This window comes from Microplitis mediator, chromosome 2 (assembly GCF_029852145.1).
Source record: "Microplitis mediator isolate UGA2020A chromosome 2, iyMicMedi2.1, whole genome shotgun sequence".
Classification (NCBI taxonomy): Eukaryota; Metazoa; Arthropoda; class Insecta; order Hymenoptera; family Braconidae; genus Microplitis; species Microplitis mediator.
In genome coordinates this window covers 9,812,681-9,833,602 of record NC_079970.1, presented here as the reverse complement: position 1 = coordinate 9,833,602, position 20,922 = coordinate 9,812,681, and the positions used below count along the sequence as shown (strand labels likewise).

The 20,922-nt window shown below is 27.7% G+C and overlaps 1 protein-coding gene across 7 annotated transcripts in view; it reads left to right on the top strand.

Moving 5' to 3' along the window:
• The window catches only part of LOC130663729 (protein dissatisfaction-like), a 69,710-nt gene extending 56,592 nt beyond the window's left edge, over positions 1–13,118 (top strand). For all 7 annotated transcript variants that reach the window (XM_057463144.1, XM_057463145.1, XM_057463147.1 and 4 more), the window contains exons 6-8: positions 7,651–7,817; positions 7,906–8,152; positions 12,717–13,118. In XM_057463144.1, the coding sequence (XP_057319127.1) occupies positions 7,651–7,817; positions 7,906–8,152; positions 12,717–12,946 (644 nt within the window). In that variant the 3' untranslated portion in view covers positions 12,947–13,118. The remainder of the gene's footprint in view (positions 1–7,650; positions 7,818–7,905; positions 8,153–12,716) is intronic.
• Positions 13,119–20,922: the final 7,804 nt, after the last annotated feature.

The following is a 20,922-nucleotide window of genomic DNA, read 5'->3' as shown; positions in this document are numbered from 1 at the left end:
TTACTAACTAAACAATGATCTATCCATGAATGACTGTTAGCATTATGATGAGTATCCTTAAAGTTAAGTAAGTCCTTTCCTAGACATCCACAGATTTCCATAAATCCATCTGATTTTGGGCTGACAACAGTCATATTGATATTGAAATCACCAAGTAGAATGACATGATTGTAATGAGGCATAACATCATCCAGATCAGACTCAAGTATACTCCGTGAGTCAGATAACGGCGGGTTGTAAACAACACCAACCAGAATTTTTTGCCTTGAAGATTGCCATACCTCCATGAGAAGATATTCCGGATGATTTTGAATATACGTAGAGCAAAGAACAACTTTTGTTGAAAGTGAACTCCGAATGTACAACGCTACTCCTCCTCCACTTCTGTTAGCACGATCATTTCTGAATAAAGTAAATGATGGAAGTCTAAACTGAGCATCAGACATATTAAAGTTTAACCAGGTTTCACTAACAGCTATAATATCAAACATTTGTGTTCTAAAAAATTCCTCAAATAAATTAAAGTTGCTGTTGAGTGAGCGAATATTGACATGGCAGACATTTAGTGGCTGACAATCTTGTGAAGTAACAGTTAGGTTATTAAAAATATTAGACGTTGATGATGATTGAGCAGATCCTAGTTATTGTAAGTTCGCCTTTAAAACTTCAAATCCAGACGATGGCAAAAGCCTCAACGGAGGCTTTTCCGAGGAAAATCTAACAGAGACCACTCCTCCAGATATCCAGACATTTTTGGCTAACAGCTTAGGGTACAATTTCATAATCTGCTGCCTAAATTTATATAGTACTGACGGGTGCCGACGATGGAGACGAACAGGATCAGATGACACACCACTTTCAATAATTAGCTTGTTTCCTGGAATTTCCATGCTTTTAGTTTGCATAATGATGGAATCCACTGTTTCCTTTCCATCAAACTTAACTAAAACATCTTTATGTTTTTGCTTGGGTGCACGTGTCCCAGCAGGCACAGGCTTACCAATTCTTCGTGCAAACTTCAGCTTAGACAATTCCAGCGGAGGATCCAACATAGTTAGGAGATTGCCAACAGCTTTTTTTAAGTCTTCACCTTCCTTTTCTTGTAACCCTGAAATCGATAGTTCATCAGAAAGAGCATATGTTTCAATTTGAAGAGCTCTCTGTTCAAAGTTACAACTAACTAGCAGATCAGCTGCCTTAGATATTTTGTCAGTAACATCATTAGAGCTCTCGACACCTTTACCCTTTTCTAAATCACCAACTCTTTTCTGTGTATCATCTAGTTTTCCAGCTAGTTCATCCTGTCTGACTTTCAAGGTATCAAACTTATTATGTAGTTGATTTGCTGACTGTTGCAATGCACCCAATTTATCTAGCTCATCAAGTTTATCAAGCTTAGCTAATCGTAAATCTAAAGTTGCCATTAAATTCAGCAGACTTGTTTTAGAACAGACAGGACACTTCCTCTTATCATATTCGACTGCTTCAGTCGCTGTTCCAAGACTATATTTCAACTTGACACAAGCCGGATGAAATTTGTGTTTAAGTTGACAATTAGCTTTAATGCAGTGAGCAGCATCGGTAATATCAGAAAAACACAGAACACACGGCATTATCACAGGATATTCACTAATAAATCACCAAGTCTAACCTCCAAAACAACAAAATACTACAATCACCAAAAATAAGTTGAATAACAAGTAAAGGTGAAAATCTTATATATACACTAGTTTACAAAAAATTTATGAATCCAAAAAATATAATATCCAAAATTTAATAATTAAATAATAGCAAAAAATATGTGAATTAAATGAGTACAGAAATAAACATGTGTTTACTACTCAGTATACTATACTATCTACAATTATATACAATTTATAATTTATAAATTATATACTATATTTATAATTTATATACTATATACAATTTATAATTTTATAATTTTCTGTACTGGATCTGCGGAGACAGAACAGGCAGTCAGCCGACAAACATCTAAGTCACCGGACCTCGGTCCGGTGACTGACTGACTCAACCTAATATTTTATTAATTAAAAGATACCTAGTTTTAGTAAATGTGGTGTACCATTTATTATGTAACCCTAATCAAATATTTATAAAAAATTCTTGATCATTAATAATCGACGACGGACACGCCTGGGGTCGATAAATACCCTAATGATGTCAAACCTGAACATTTAAATTATTAATATAAATTTATTTATATTTTTAATTATTCTGGGGTAGTACCCCAGAATGTAACACGACAATTATTCATTTTCGATTTGGAAAAAAAAAGAAAAAAAAATTATTATTATTTATTTAAATTAATACGCGATTTTTTTTTCCTTGGAGAAATTTTATTCGGAGAAAAAAAAAGGGAGACTGAGTAAGAGACTCTCGCCGATCGATAATTCGGTGGGAGGGAGTAAAAGAGAGTAAAATAGTTCCACGCGCACCGCTAAAGCGCGCATTTTTCTCCTATACGGACACTTGAAGTCAAGGTGTTAAAAGCGATTTCAGTAGACGCTGAGATCAGAGTGTTGCCAGGTTGGGGAATTTTCCCCTAAATTTGGTGGATTTTAGACGGCTTGGTGGGAAATCTAGGGGAAACATTTTTTTAGGGGATTTGTTCAGGGGATTACGAACTTCCTTAAATTCAAGTTGAAAAAAATGAACGAAGAACGATTTCAGTTCAGAACAGAAATTTTGAAAATTTTTTTAATAAATTATCAATGAGAATTACAAACATGCTTCATTATAGATAAAAAAACATATTTTCTTTAAAAAAAAAAGAAAAATGGCATGATGAACTAGGTGTTTTAATTAAAAGCTTAGATAAATCGAGTAAAATTTTAAACGACATCAAATTGCATCGTACAAAATGTACATCACTTGTACTTAATGTCATCGCTCCTTGTATGCTTCAAGAATTAATTGAAGATATTGGTGATTCACATTATTCTGCAATAGTAGATGAGTCAACAGCTATAGATAAAAAAAAATTATGTGTATCATGATCCGCTATTTCAGTCAAAATAAACTTAAAGTTATTACATCTTTTTATAAATTAGTGTTAGTTGAATCTGGTGAAGCTGCGGCTCTATATGATGCGTTTATTAATAATATGAAGGACGGTGGATTAAATCTAAATAATCTTATTGGGATTGGCGTTGACGGTGCTAATGCTATGGTTGGAGCTCACAATTCTCTCGCTTCTCGTTTAACAGCACTCATTCCCCATTTAGTTGTTGTAAAGTGTGTTTGTCACTCTTTACACCTTGCTGCTGAAGAAGCCTTCAAACTCTTACCAAAACATATAGATTTTTTAATTAAAGAGAGTTATAACTGGTTATCGATGAGCAGTAAGAGGCAAATTGAGCATCAAAAATTGTATCAGTTGATGACTGAAAATACAAAAGAGCCTACTAAAATAGCTAGACTATCAGGAACGAGGTGGTTAGCTCGTATGTCTGCTATCTCTACAATTTTGGATCAGTGGGAACCATTGAAACAACACTTTCAAACAGATAAGGAAAAAGAAAGGTGTTACGCTGCCGAACAATTATACAATATGTTTGAAGATGACAAAAACTTCATTTATTTGATGTTTTTGAAAAGATATTTGAAAAAAGTTACCAGCTTAAATGAACTGTTCCAAAAAGATCAAGTTGATTGTTTAAAATTATTTGAAGATTTGAACGACCTATTGTTCGACATTTTGCAAGTAATTGTGGTCCCACAGCAACTCGCGAAAATGAATAGAAAAGACCTTTCAGACTATAACTTTCAACCTCATGTTATGGCTACAAATCACATGAATTTCGGATATTCGGTAACAAAAGCATGTGATGATGCACATCTTAAAGCTATTAAACATTTGATAGATAAGCAGCAGAAAAATTTAGTTTCGCATCAATTTCATAATGAAATATTTGGAGTGAAAGAAAGGTTCAAACTTTTTCTAATTACCTTATGTCTCGAATTACAAAAAAGATTGCCTAAAAACATTGATATATTAAAAACCATGAGTTTATTCTCCATACAAGAAATGAATATGACCTTTCCAAAAGATATTTCAGGAATTGCATTGGCTTTTGAAAATATTTCAGGTGGTACTGTTGATGACATTATAAGTGAATGGAATCTTCTTCATACGATTCAGAAAAAAGCGGGAACTACGGATGAATTTCGGTCTGAAGTTAGCCAAATGACAACAGCAAGTGGAGAACAACGATTTAGTCATATTTCTAAACTTGCTACCTCATTATTAAGTTTACCGTTCTCCAATGCTAGCGTTGAAAGATCATTTTCTATAATGAATATTGTGAAGAATAAACTTCGAAATCAAATGTCGGTGAAAACTGCTGAAGACATTTTGCGAGTAAAAGACAATCTTTCAAATTCTGCATCATTCGAACCTACGAAAAGTATGCTTAAAAAATTTTGTAGTTCAGAAATTTATAGTAGCGAAGTAGATGAATCTGTGATCAATACTTTATCAGAATTTTAAACGATGTTTTAAAAATTTTAACTATTAGATAATATATTAGAGTTTTAAACAATGTTTTAAAAATTTTAAAAGATTTTACCTATTAAATAATTTATTAGGGTTTTAAACAATGTTTGAAAAATTTTAAAAGATTTTAACTATTAAATAATTTATAAAATATAATATAACTTATTATTTATACTAAGTTTCGTATAAAAATATGTTTTTCATACTTTCTTATCACCTGTACTAAAAATGGTTTATTTTTTTCGGAAAAAAATTTTAAACTAATAAAACAATAAGAGTTTAATGTATTTTTAATCATAATTAAACACATTTTATATTAAACACAATATATAGTACATTGATTCTTCAACAAGCTTTACAATATTGATTATAAGATCTTTGATTTAATGATATTAAAGTCAGCAGACATTTTATAAATTTTTTAAGTTTCTAAGAGATAAATTTTTATAAAAAAAAATTATCCTAAAATGTTCTTCAAGTTTTTTTAATTTTTTCACGTGCAAATTTTTAATTTATATTTATATAATTTATTTATTAAAAAAAACAAATTCAAAAAGTCATCAGACGTCTGATAATTTCAAAGTCATTTAATTTAGGGGATTTTATTTCAATCTAGAAGATTTTAAGCGGGCGTTTAGGGGAAAGTAGATGAGTCCATTTGGTAACACTGATGAAAGTACATTAAAAATGCTAATAGAAATTTTTTAGGAAATTTTATTCCCTTCAAAAAAAGTTCTATGAGTCAAGTCGCTAAAGTCCATAGTTTCCGAGTTATAGTAATTTTAATAATTTGAAAAATAAAATATCAATTGTAATTGTTTTTGTTTATATTTTATTTTTCAAATTATTAAAATTACTATAACTCGGAAACTATGGACTTTAACGACTTGACTCATAGGACTTTTTTTGAAGGGAATAAAATTTCCTATAAAATTTCCATTAGCATTTTTAGTGTACTTTCATTGGTTTACGTTCTGCAAGCCAATAAAGGTCAATTTCATAGGAAAAATAACTTCCGCAACGAACACAAGTAAAACAGCTGGAATCACAGCTAAGTAACTATGGGCACTTTTGAAGAACATCAAATGCCCTACAATTTGCGACCAAAACCGCGTTGATATCATAAAACGCAGCTGAGTATTAGAAAGTTGAAAAAAAAGTAATTTAATTTACGTGTATTTTAAATGGGAAATCGTTGAAATCAAATGGAATGTACTTAGGATTGGAATTAAGAGCTCAAACTTGGCAGGAATTTTTGTTTCAGCATAAAAAACAATATTTTGCTTGATGAGCAACGAAAAAAATACTTTCGCCGGAAACGAAGCACCCTAATGGTCATACATCGAGCATATATGGCCATACATGGCCATACCAACTTTTTTAGGTCATGCATGGCCATATATGAATCATATAAGGCCATATATGGCCATACATGGTTTTGTATGACTATGTATGCCCGTGATTAATTAAAAATTTATGGCCATATATGGCCATGTATGGCCTTTTATAGTCATATATAGACATACAGATTTTTTATAAAAAAAATTTGAGTTGACTATTACAATTACTTATAAACAGGTTGTTGTAGTGGAAAAAAATTGGAATTTTTTTTTATATCACTAACAGCATATTGATGATTATATTTTGCTTTTTCGAAAGTGTTTATATTCTTTCAATCTTACGTAGCACAACTAAACTTCGTTGTAACTGTCAGTTGCATAGCCTAGTCGTCAAAGCGTCGGTCTCTCATACGGAACGTCCCGGGTTCAAATCTTACTGAAGCGGGTGCGGTCTTAATAAGTCTAGCGTTTTTTCTCTGAATTAAAAACTTCAAATTCGATTAGGAATTTAATTATTCGCATATCTGATAATCTCTGCGTCGCCAAAATAATTTAAAAAAAAAAAACAAATAAATGAAAAAATTTTTTTTTAATTTAGTTAAAATTTCTATACATCGTCATATCAAGTCATATATGGCCGTATCAAGCTATGTATGCATTGGCATACCTGGCCAATTTACATACATGGCCATTAGGGTGAGCCAAAAAAACCAACCTATCGAATTTATATCTTAAAATGGACCTATATATCGAAAAAAAATTCTTCCATTGGGCAAAATTTTTAGCTCAATTTTAAAAGGTGTCGGTAGCCATTTGAAATTTCCCATTTAAATAACACGCAAAAAAATTTTTTTTGATGAAAAACATTATAACTTTTGAACCGTGAGAGATAAGAATTCGGCTCTAGAATATTCTTGTATGGTATTAAATTTCTTTAATAAAAGTCCTGGGAGTCGAATTTGGAAACTTGATATTTCGTATACTAACAGGCCATCAAAGTCTAGAGTAAACAGAATTATACAAATTTAAGGCTTTGATATTAAAAATATCAATGAGAAAATTTTTTTTACATGTATAGTGCAATGAAATCACCAACAATATCCACGTTCTAACAAATAATATTTTGTTATCGATCACAATAAAAGAAAAGTATTTGGAAAATCCAAATAAAGCCTTAAATTTGTATGATTCTGTTTACTCTAGACTTCGATGGCCTGTTAGTATACGAAATATCAAGTTTACAAATTCGACTCCTATGACTCTCTTTTAAGAAATTTAATGCCCTACAAGAATATTCTAGAGCCGAGTTTTTGTCTCCCATGGTTCAAAAGTTATAATATTTTTAATCAAAAATGTTATTTATATGGAAAATTTCAAATGGCTACCGACACTTTTCAAAATTGAGCTAAAAATTTTGCCCAATGAAAGAATTTTTTTCTCGATATACAGGTACTTTTTAAGACGTAAATTCGATAGGTTGGTTTTTTTGGCTCACACTAATGACTATGTATGAAGCATTCATATATGGCCATGCATGATTCATTTTTCACGTGTACAGTATAATTATTTATCAATATTACGAGATATTTTTTGACAGACAATTGTTTTCTTTGTTCTTTTAAAATGGTTCTTGAGAACGTACATTGATAAAAATAAAAATATTCGAGTAAAAACGGATTTTTGACATATTTTCAGTATAATTTTTTTAAATAAAAAAAGGCACGTTCAATTTGCTAATAATTTTAAAAAATAACTTTATTAATGCATTATTAATTATTACATTTTTTATTATAGAGCATACGAATGTATCTTTAGTACCAGCTTCGATATCGAATCCATCCTTAACAGACTATGGAGTTTCTAATCAGTCATTCTTACTAACAGAAAACGTTTATGAATCTGCAGCAAGATTACTCTTTTTAGCAGTAAAATGGGCTAGAAGTATTCCATCTTTTTTAGAAGTACGTTAAAATTATATTTTAATTACTGATTTATTACTTGTTATTTTAGTGTTTTGACTAATTATCAATATTTGTTATAATATTTTAGTTATCTTATCGAGATCAAGCAATTTTATTAGAAGAGTCTTGGAGTGAATTATTTGTTCTTACAGCTGCTCAGTGGAACTTTTCAGTCGACGAATCAATATTAGTACCATTGATTCTTCCAACAGAAAGGAAACAAATTCTTGCTGATGAATTGAGAAGACTTCGAGAATTATTAACACGTTTTACAATTTTGCGTGTTGATCATTCTGAGTATGCTTGTTTAAAAGCAATAGCTCTTTTTAAAGGAGGTAAATTTTTTTATTATAATTTTCGTATTTAATTAAGATAAGAGATCCAATACTCGATAATTTTTAGTCAAACTGATGTAAAATTAGTTTTCAAAAATGAGTGAAAATTCTTCGTATGTATTTAGTAGATTCAAAGTATTATATTAACAAGTTCCAATTAAATATAATGTAAGTATTTAATTAATACGAATGTAGCCTATCGCGGTAAAACACTTAATACTTGATAAATATTAAAATGATATTTGCATAAACATTTCTAATTTGTAATCAATGCACTGTAAAAAATCCGGATTGAATCCGGAGTGAATTCGGATTGAAATTAAATCCGAATTCACTCCGCATTCACTCCGCCACTCGGAGTTCCGGAGTTTTAAAAAAAATCACTTCGCATCCGGAGTGAATTGGGAGTTTTTTTTAGCGGAGTGATCTCGGAGTGACGCGGATTTTATTTCACTCCCGATTCACTCTGGTCCGGAGTTTTGATACTTAAATAAATTTATATTAATTTATATTAAACTGCTAAACAATGTGTGTGTGTGTGTGTGTGCGAGTGTGTGTTTGCGTGCATGTGTGTGTATGGGTGTGTGCAGGTGTTCGTGTGCGTGTGTGCAAATGTGTGCGAGTGTGCAAATGTGTGCGTGTGTGCAAATGTGTACGTGTGTGCAAATGTGTGCGTGTGTGCAAATGTGTGCGTCTGTGAAAATGTGTGCGTGCGTGTGTGTGCGAGTGCGCGTGTGTGCCTAAATATGTATGTGTGTGCATATCAGCTGATCATTAATGTAATACGCGAATTTTTACTTCGATTTTATTATGTGGAGTTATATTTTATTAATAATATTTTCAAAACTCCGCTCTGGAGTGAATTTCACTCCAGAGGGATTAAATTAATAAAAAACTATCTACTCCGCGAAAACTCCCCTGCGGAATGAATTTCACTCCGAGGGGAGTGAATAATTAAAAATTCATTCACTCCGCATTCACTCCGGATTTAATCCGCATTCACTCCGCGAATTTTTCACAGTGTAACATTAAATAACTTCGTAGTAATTTACATTAAAAAACTTTAAGTATGAAAAAATCATTTTTGTTGTTAGTGTTTTATGACCCTTGAAATAGCCGACATTTTTTTTTTTTTTTTTTTTTTTTTTTTATTGACATCCTACGAAGGGTCCCATAATATTAATTCTAAAATCTCCACATCTAAATTTTTAGTCTTATATAAGTATAAAAATTATTTATCAATCAAATTTAAAAAATGGATATTATTTTATCAAGAGTGCAAAAGAATTTTCAATCTTAAAAAACTTAAAACGAGACCCGAAATATTGTTTTTGAACTCAGAGAGTATTAGGAGGTTTTGAAAGTGACCCGCGGAGACAACTTAAAAAATTAATTTATAGATTATTTAAGCATAAAAAAACACTTATCAATAAATATATCAACATAGTTATGAAGATTCTACTCTGTTAATTTATTAATTACCCGTGGGTCCATATTTCAACATCACAATTATTTTTTACACTATTTTTTTTATTAAACGTCTGCTAGCAACAATTATACAACATTCAAAAGTTGGCGCGAAAATGGATGTTTAGTTAGGTTAGACGGTGCCGTGTGAGGTGACGACTACGGAAAGTCGTATAGGGCTCACAGCTATCTAATAGATAGTTACTGGAACGATACGGTATTGTTACCATAAGCATACGTATTGTTGTGGTAACGATCTACGAGTTACTATACTTTAGATCGTTCGAGGAGCAATATTTTTTTTCCGTGCATATTTAGATATTTATAGCAATGAATACCATAATAATTAATATGTATAGATGCCATTCCTATAATCAATATTTCAAAAGAAACTTGTTATCATACAATATGGAGACAATTTCCATAATATATTGTAATTGTTACCGTAAATATCTCTCTATGTAGGCTGAAATTTGACGTTTTCTTCCCTAGTGATGACATTAACGATTCATTCTACCCATTAAATTGTAATGCTCTGTAATTGTTTTGTTTCGACTCGCAGTTCCAATGCAGATGACATGCAATAGAATATTACATACCAATCAATGAAAGTAGAGGATTTCTATCCGCGTGTGTAATTGCCTACCCGAGCCGAAGACAAGCGTGGCAAACATGCAGATTTTGGGACGTTCTACTTTCTTTTAAAAGAAAGGCAACAATTGTGGCGTGTATACTTTTTTTCACCAAACTCGAGTCGAAATATAAGTTCTGTTTTGACCGTACTTTTTTCGGAATATAATCTACGGTCGAAACAGACGTTGCACCATTGAATGCTGCATAAGCGTTCATCTGGTTTAACCGTAATTTGAGGAGTTTTGTTCCGTTTTGACATGTTTACGGTCAAACCAGGCGCTGAATAATAATAATAATAATAATAATAATAATAATAATAATAATAATAATAAAAATAATAATAATAATAATAATAATAATAATAATAATAATAATAATAATAATAATAATAATAATAATAATAATAATAATAATAATAATAACAATAATAATAATAATATTAATCATAATAATTTTTAGTACGTAGGGACGCGGGTTCGAATCCCTGATAAGCCACCCCTTTTTTTTATTCAAAATAATAATAATAATAATTTTAGAATTAACTTTAATTTTTTTTTAGTTTTATCTTCTGCTGATCATTTATTTTTCATTTTTTTAACTTCCCGCTAAGAAAATTGTAAATTTTCAAAAATTCGGGAAGTTATTGGTTTCGGTCCGATTTACGAAAATCGAATTTCCATCAGATATCGACGTTTCGAGGTCCTAGGAAGCTATCCTGACTAATTTCACGATGATGTCCGAGTGTATGTATGTGTGTACGTACGTACGTACGTATGTATGTATGTAAATATTCATAACTCTTGAACGGATGAACCGATTTTGATCGTTGAGGTGTCATTCGACGCGGCTTGTTAATGTCTTGAGGCCGTAGAAATTTGAACTTAATCGGTAGGGTGCGTTCAGAGATATTTCAAAAATAAAATTTTTTCAAAAATGTTTTATTTGGATAACTTCCAATTTGCTCGATGGATTGATTCCAAAATCTAATCAGCTCTAAAACTCTATAAGCCGCGTCGAATGCCACCTCAACCATCAAAATCGGTTCATTCGTTCAAGAGAAACCGTTGACGAAAGAATTCAAAAAAAAATTTTTCCTTGGTTTTTTTGAAATTTCTCAAAAACGGCTGAGTAAATCAATTTCAAAATTCGACCAGCTTTAGAACTTGATAAAACGCGTCGATTGCCACCTCAACCATCAAAATCGGTTGATTCGTTCGCGAGATATCGTGGAAGAAAGAAATGCTAAAAAATGGTTTTTTACAAAACAATGGCATACAAAAGTATTTGCGAGCTCGAAGAGCTCGAAAATATATTCACAATAATGTTTTCGAGCTCAGCGAGCTCGAAAACAGCGGGAAGTTTTGGGGCTGGCCCGCAGGGTCAACTGACAGACCGATTTTTTTATTTGCATTGACTAGCAAACTTGCCCAATCTAAAAAACAAATTAACTTCATTGTTATTTTTACCATAGAACAATTTTTTTACCATTTATTAATTTATGAGTATCGATTTTAAAAATAAAATTTTACTTTAGGGTAAATTATAAAATAAAGTCTAATTGGATATGATTGCTGTACAGAGTTTTAAATATTAATGTAAATAATGGAAATAATTTTTTACTTCAGCCAAGTTAAACTTATCTTTCTTTTAAACCCTGATTCTGTGCTATATCAATTTTATAGACATTATTCAAATAAATAACCCATAAATTAATGATCAGTTGTATATTGCGATGTCTCATAGGATACTATTCTTAAATTTTCAAAAAGATGTCTGTATGTGTGTGTGTGAGGGGGGGGGGTGTAAACCTCTCATATCGTTTTAATTAATTAACTTATCTAGACGGTTCTTGTGGCATTCGTAGGAGCTCTTTTGAACATAGATTTACAGCAAATTGTAGATCGTTTAGTCAAATAGATTCTGAAATATTTAAGAAATACGAAAAAAAATTTTTTTTTTTACTTCCTCCCTACAAAGATGAAAACGAATTTCGGACTGAAATGTGCGCACACTTGCTCCACATGGCTCGAACTCTTTATCTTGATCATTTCTATCAATTTCTATCGAAAAACATTGAGTTAATCGAGCATAATCGCGAGAAAAACGATAAAAAACGATACTCATTGATTATTTTCGATTTCTTGAATTCTCGGAGATTAATACAAAACCTGACTTTTTCGAGCTTGAAAATATAAAAGTACTCGAAGGTATTGTCGAGCTCAAAGAGCTCGAACATATATTGGCAATAATGTTTTCGAGCTCCTTTAGCACGAAAAACAGCGGGAAGTTTCGGGACTGGCCAGTAGGGTCAACCGGTTTTCAGATTATTTAATCAACAATTTAAATATTTAAGTTAACGGTAGATTTACATACAAAAATAATTATTTTACGGTAAGGGGTATTGAATCGATTACACTATAGCTTCCTCAGAATTATAATTTGAAATAAAATATATATTTTTCAGAATCACGAGGACTTGGTGACTCTGCAAGGGTATTAACTCTTCAAGAACAGACGGTAACAGTTTTAGGAGAAAGAGGTGCCGGTAGAGTTGGCCGCTTATTGTTGTTATTATCCCCTGTACGTGCATTATGTCGAGGAACGCTAGAAGAACTTTTATTCAAACCAACAGTCGGCGAAGTCAGTGTCGAAAGATTACTCAGTGATATGGTACGAGCTACACGACCAACTTAAACCATCGTTTTGATATTTATTTTAGTAAATTTTTCAATTCGTCTAATTTATTTATTGTAAAAATTATTGTTAAATACTTACTCATATAAAAATTTAATTATACAAATTATTAATTGTAAGAAAATAATTTAGTCGATAATTTATCTTGTATTGATAAAATTATGCCGTAATTTAGGGGGTGTGCATTATTGATTTAAATTATAATATTTATGTAAATAGCTTAAAATTATTATTATTATTATTATTATTATTATTATTAAAACATGTAATTTACACTAATTGTACTTAATGATATTAATAAATAATACGCAACCCTGTTTTTTTTTTTTTTTTTTTTTTTTTTTATTAACTAGAATAATTTATTTTTCTTCACAGTAGAAAAAAGAGAATGTTATCAACTCATGGACTGCATTGTATTCATAATATATATACAATTACACACAATCCTAAAAATTGAATATTACGCATAAATTTAGTATAAATTAATTTTTATCTTTGTAAATAATCCGTTGCGAATGATATACAAATGTCTGTAATCTTGAAAGCTATTTTCTTTTCTTTTTCTTTTTTTTGTTAATATTTTTTTTACTAAGTGCGCTTTTACAATTTACATACTTTATTTTATACTTATTTTTTTGTACGACAAATATTTGTTTATCTCGTTAATTCATCTATTAATATTTTCTTTTTCAATGAAGAAAGACTTAAAAAAAAAAAAAAAATTAACTATCAAAATTCTCGGAGTTAATTTGCATTTTGAATATTTCAAAGTAATATTAATTGTACAATATGTTTTTTTTCATTATATGTGATTACAGTATATTTTGATTTAATGAAAATATATATCAATTCTAGTTTATAAAAGTGATAATAAAAAAAAAGTAAACAATAATAGCAATGCTACTGAACAAAAATGAAAGAAAAAAATACTTTCATAACATATGAAGACAATTACAGTTATTTTTTTTTTATCAATTTTTGCTTAATCAATACAGGAGCGAGCAATATTTTTTTTACTTCATAGTTATCAATCTTATGTTTAATTATACCATAAATCGGTTATTTGGTTACTAAAATTTTGCATATCGCCAGGGATTTGTGTTTATTTTATTTGATTTGAGTTTTTTTTTTTACTATTGAATCATCTTATTTTTGAAAAAAGCTGTGTTTTTTTTTCATTTGAATGAAATGTCACTTATATATGTTATATTACGCTTTTTCTTGTGGTAATAATTAACGTACCCGTGGCGATACGCTTATTTCTAATAATTTAACGTATTTATACCGAATAAAATTGAATAATACAATTAATAATTTTTTAATAAAAATTTTTATTATTACCGCATTAATAAATCGCTTCAGTGAGGAATTGTTTGTTTTTTTTTATCTCCAATAATACTTATTATTGTTAAATTTTAATTTAACAACCACTAATTACTCTTGCGTTAACAGACAATGTTTATTATTTTAATATTATTTAACAAAAAATGGTCGTTAGAATGAAATTTACATTTAATGAATTGTTAATAATCTTTATAGTCATGGAATTGTTATTAAAAAATAAAAAACAAAAAAAATATAATATTTAATAATTTTGATAAATTTAAAATGTGTCAAATGTATTTTTTTTTTTATTACGATTGTTTTAACGCAAGGGTATTACAAAATATTATAGATATTTTCATTTTTAATTATTATGATTATTATTATTATTTTTTTTTCTAATCAATCATAGTATAATTAATTATCTCTTTAATTTTTTTAATTATTCATTTTCTTAAATTTTTATTCTGTTGAATTCAATTAATAAACAGCGGCAATTTGAAAATTTTATTTACTTATTCTATTAAACGTTATACCCATAAGAGCAACAAAATTAACAGATTTATAATCGGCATAATAACAGATTGTCACAACGTTTTGCGCACGACAATTGCCAAAAATAAAGGGAAAAAAAATATTTTAGATGTATCAACTATATTTATATTTTTAAATGTAAATATACAAATATATATATATATATATATATATATATATATATATATATATGTTTATAAACATATATATTTAATGCCATTGAAAATCGCAGTCTGACTTTATTTTATTAACATAAAAATTTAAAAAGAAGAAACAATACGAGCAATTATCGCGGCAAACGATACGTAACAAGATATAACATGTTACTCACTATTTTCGTACTCTGTTACCATAAATGTTAATAATAAATCAATCTCCTATAAATATTTTAACATTTTGTTGATCAAGTTATATTAAAAAAAAAATAACAACAATTAAAGAAACTAGTTAATAAATGTGATATCAATAAATTAATAATCGGGACGGTTTTTTTTTTTTATTTTTACTTTTGGCAGTGACATGTAAATTAATTATAAACTACTGCAAGCTATGTATCATATGAAATTTATCGTATCTATATCATTATTTATATTATTAATTATGTGATAGAAAAAGAAAAAAAAAAATTACCAATCCTTTTGCCTCTAAATATGTTAACACATTTACAAGCCTAACGACTGGTAGACCTTCTCATAGAGCCATTGGTAAATATAGTTATTTCATATAGACCAAAAGTACAGCGTGGAAGGTCTGAGTGCAGAAAAATCTGTAGTGGATGTTCACATTGAACCAAAGGCAAATGGCTAGGAATCTATGTTTACTACTATTCACATGCACCACACAGGTGGAAACCGGTCGTGAACATGGAGAATATAGGACATAGATCTTCTGTCGTAATTCGTAATAATTAACAGGAGATGAAATTTTAATGATAATTTTTATACATAAAAACACATTTTGGTAACAAAGCGAAAATAACAATATATTCCATAGTATCATTATTATTACGTATTTATCAGTCTGTCGTTAGAAGACATGGCCGATGAGTTTTTTTTTAACTTCTAAAATTTTGTGGTAAATTACAAAAAAAAATTTTACTGATGATCATTATAATCTGGCAGTTATAAAGAACGGTAGATTGATTACTATTATTGTAATTATTGTTATTAATATTAAAATGTAAATAGTAATTACTTATTAATTTTTATTATATTATAAAAATATTTAAAATAACACATTTTATACCGGCAGTAGTTTGTTTTTTTATATTTTTAATTACAGGAACTTGTGTAAAAAGTTATATTCGCTGTTAGTATTTTTTGTTATTAATATTACATGTTGTATATGTATTAAAATGAAATTTGCGAGGTAGTTTATTGTGAACGCATTTTTATAAAAATGGATTTATTATAATTATAATTTTTATACGAAATCCAATATTACAAATGCGTATTAATTCTGTTACTATTGAAAAAAACTATTGCACTCTTGAGTTTTACAATTATCGGCTTAAGGAAGAAATATTGTAGGCTGTTTTGTTAGTAAATTAATTATTACATTGTTATTATTTAAATAACTGATTAATTTAAATTTAAATATACCGTTTAAACGTTCTATAAGTTCATTTGCTTGACATTTACGATATTACATATAATTTAAAATTTATTATTATCTTGTAAGCTGTACAATGATGACTTTCATATTATAGTTATAGAGCTTAATTCAGTAGATTTAAAATTCGTCGCACACACACACATACATAGACGTTTATCAAAATCACGCTTTTATTTTGTATTTTTTTTTTTTTTTTATATTTTAATTTTTTTATTATCATAAGATAAATAGGCAATTCCTCACGTTCGCGTATCCTATGAAAAAACAAGTTGTTTTTTTCATGATTTTAAGTAGCAGAAGCTATCACTCCAGAAGATAAACCTAGTCGCATTTTTTTTTCTAATTTTTTTTATACAATTATAAATTTATAAATATCAATTTTTCGAATTTTAGTTCGTTACAAATATCTCTTCTCTTTTTATTAAATAAACAAAATAATAAAAGAAGAGATTTCGTTATTTTGACATCTGGAGGGAAGCCACCTGCTATTGTATGAATCCTTATTGCCTATGTTTTTATTTTTATGTTATTCCTATGGTTTTGTGTACTTAATGATTAGCCGTAAATATACAATAATTTTTAGACGTAAATGTAATTTTTTAAAAATGCTGTACGTTTTTTTTTTTTTTAAATAAAATTTTGAAAAAAAATTTAAATACGCCAATTCATTAATAACTTGAGTAATGATAAATATTATAAAATAATATTAATTGATAAATTAACAAAAAAAAAAAAAAAAAAAAAAAACACTCCGTAATCCCTTTTCTTACCACAAAATAATCATTTTCTTAATTTACGTATATATTTTATTTTCTCCCTGTAAATCATCACACTTTGTACTTCCCCCAATTAAATTAATAATTAAATATTTTTTTTTTTTTTTATAGAATTTTTTTTTTTAATTTTTCATTTTTTTTTTAAATTTTTTAATTTTTTGTTACTCAATTAAAAACTATAGAAAAAATAATATTGTGGTAAAATCGATAGATGTAGCGATTAGGGTAGAGTTTGTAACATAGTAGAGTAGCATTAATTAGATAAGAGAAATTGAAAAATAATTATGGAAATTATTATCGTAATTACAAGACCGCTGAAAATTTTTATTTTTTTCTTATTTTCTTGTTTCTTAATTTAATTAATCAAATATTATAATTAATAATTGTAATTGATATTTACGTAAATAATATTTTCTCCGAAGCCGGGGTGATCCCAAAATAAAGTAAAAATTAATTTAAAAAAAAAAAAAACTATAGTATGTGCGAAATGAATGCAAGCGAGGAGGTTGTCTCCATCGACAATGCTTACCTTCTCAAAAAAAAAAAAAAAAAAAATCCCAACCAATAATAAACGCATAATTCTTCCGCATATTTTGCGGCACTGGTGCCGAATGATTTCTTATTCAGTATTTTATATTTAATTAATTTCTTTTCATTTTGTTTGTATATCCATGCAACCACCGTTTAGCAGTAAAATATCATTACTTGAACAGCTACGGAAATGCTGTATTTCATACTTATTTACATTGCATTATTTATCTCAAGCAAAAATGAATTTTATAATGATAATTATTAATATTAATTAATAATTTATGTTTTTTTTTTTTTCGTTTAAATGCTTAGTTTTTTTTTGTCTTAAAATCAATAAATCATTATTATTGTTTTGTTTTGTATACATTTATATAGACGAATTTGTTATAAGTCGAGCATAATATACAAATTATAAATTTCCCACGTAAAAAAAAAAAAAACTATTTTAGTATAAGTTTTCAAGGGTTCGTGCGATATATGTGCGATTGTTAATAAATATTTTTTTTTTTACCCTATTTGAGTGATTTCGCATCGATCATCTATCAAGTATTAAATTATTTATACTATTTTTTTTTCTTTTTGTTTTATTGTGTAACAAGTGAAAAATTAATAATCAATTTATTTTACTTTATAATTAATTACTATTATAACGATTAATGCTTTTTTTTTCTTGGCATAACATTTTAAAAATTATATTTTCGGAATGAACATTCAATTAGCTTTTTCTTACAACGAATTGATGATAAAAAAAAAAAAAAAAAAAAAAAAATAGTTAAACAAAGGATATTTAGAAAATAATATAAAGTAATAATGAGAACAATTAATAAACGGAACAAGAGTGTTAATATATAATTAATAATTATTTAAACGCAATTAATAAAAATGATTAACAAATTGAAATATATAATTATATACGCGGTACTGGAAAATCTGTGGAACAAATATGAAACATTTAGTTAATAATTTTTTTTTTTGTAACTTTTTGATTATTTTTTTTACACAAAAAAATAATAAATAAATAAAAAAAAAACCTGCAACAACTATTTTAAGTTATATTAATATCGATAAAATAATGGTCCACAGTAATTATTTTAAATAAAATTAATATAATATATAAAATTGTATTATAATTGATGAGGTAGTGGACGCGTTACAGTAAGTTAATTTTAAATACCTTGTTACGGCAAATGTTGAGTGATTATTATTATTATTTTTTTTTTAATACAACTACTTGAGATTATTGTTTCTCAATTAATACATTACAAATCACGCCACTCATTACTGAATTAATTTATATTCTGTACTTAACTTTAATCACGAACCAAATTATTTTGGGTTTTAGTATTAAGCTTGCATTTCATTTTAATTTTTTTTTTCAACTCCTTGAATTTCAATAATTCATTTTTTACGAAAAAATTTAAGAAAGCGCACGCATTTATTCAATAATGATTGCATACCTTTTTATGTGCAAAAGTTATTAATTATAAATTGTATGTAATATTGACTTTGTATATATATATTTATAGAGTTATGATTTGTATTTTACGGAGAATATATCTTTGTGTAAATAAACAGTTATTATTATTATTATACCCGCACGCTTTTTTCATAATGCCCATTATTGGCAACAATAAGATAATAATAATAGTAATAATAATATTAATAATAATAATAATAATAATAATAATAATAATAATAATAATATATTACGATTCCAGCAACATATTACTTAACTATTATTTATGTAAGTTTTTTTTCTATTTCATTATCTATTTACTTAGTAAAGTCGCCTTATTTTAAATATATACGCAATAACTGATATATCTATTATCTTATTAGTGTTTATCACTTGAAATCATTTATATAACAATGCCCAACTGTTTACGATAAGGCCCACGATTTATTTACCGTGTACTACTTCTCTGTTTTATCATGTTGTTCTGAGACTACTTGTTGTATTTTTCTACCCCTTAATAATACTAAAGCCCAAAATATTCCGACAATCATGACAATTGTTTTTTTTTATGTCTTATAGCTGTTGATAAAACTTTACGCGTTATTATATATCTTTTAAATCTTATCTTTCATTTTACCTTTTATAAACAACAACAATAATGATGTAAATTTAATAATTGGTCATAAACGCGAAAATATTTTTTTTTTTTTTTTTCATTATTTTTTATAATAATCACTATTATATATATTTTTTTTTATGCTTATTATTATTAATTAATATTTAATATTATGAATAAATTATTCATTATCGGTTGGATTATTAATAATATTATTATCATTATATAAATATAAACACAGGTAAATGTTGAAAGTTTTAATTTAAATATTATAGACAATCGATTTTTTTCAAATACTTCCATATTATCAATGTATACATAGTATATGTATCATGTCTGGTTTAAAATTTTATTTTTTAATGCTTGGAAGATGTTTTACTTTTTGTTTATAAACACTTATTAATAGTTTTAATTATTTAAATGATTAAATGCATTGTTAAGATAATATATGACGTTGAAATAATGTAATTTTATACGCGGGAAAATTATCATTACTCGACTAATTTTTTTGTTATAAATACGTGTGCACTAATTTTTTTTTCTTCCTTATTTATAACTCATGAGTTATTTTCACGGTTTTTTTTTCTGTGATTCGCGTAGCTGTTACGCATTATTGGTATGTTTAGTTTGTCTCTGTAGCATCTTGTTTATTAATTATTTGCTCATACATTAATTATTTTAAAACAATTAAAAAATAAACAATAAAACAACGATTGTTATAATTATTGTTGCATGTATTTTCTTTTTTAAATGATAAATGGAATGAGCTTTTAGTGAACGTCTCAGTTAATATCTCTTTTGAGTAACACACAATTACAATCTTTGCGCGATTAAATACTTTAGATACTAACATTTAAGATTTAGCGATTACTCGATTTTGTACATTTATCCGTGGTATCTTTATCACTTATCTTTCTCTCCTTTACTCATTTTTTTTTTTTTTTTTTCATCTGACACTGAACCACACTTAATAACATTCTTATTAAAATTATTAATATTAATAATTTCTCTGCATTTTTTTTTCTCTTACTTTGTTTGATTTGTACATTTTTGTTCTACCCTCCGAGCATACGAGCGAGTATCACGTGCGCAACATTATACAATAAGTTTCTCATTTATTATTTTT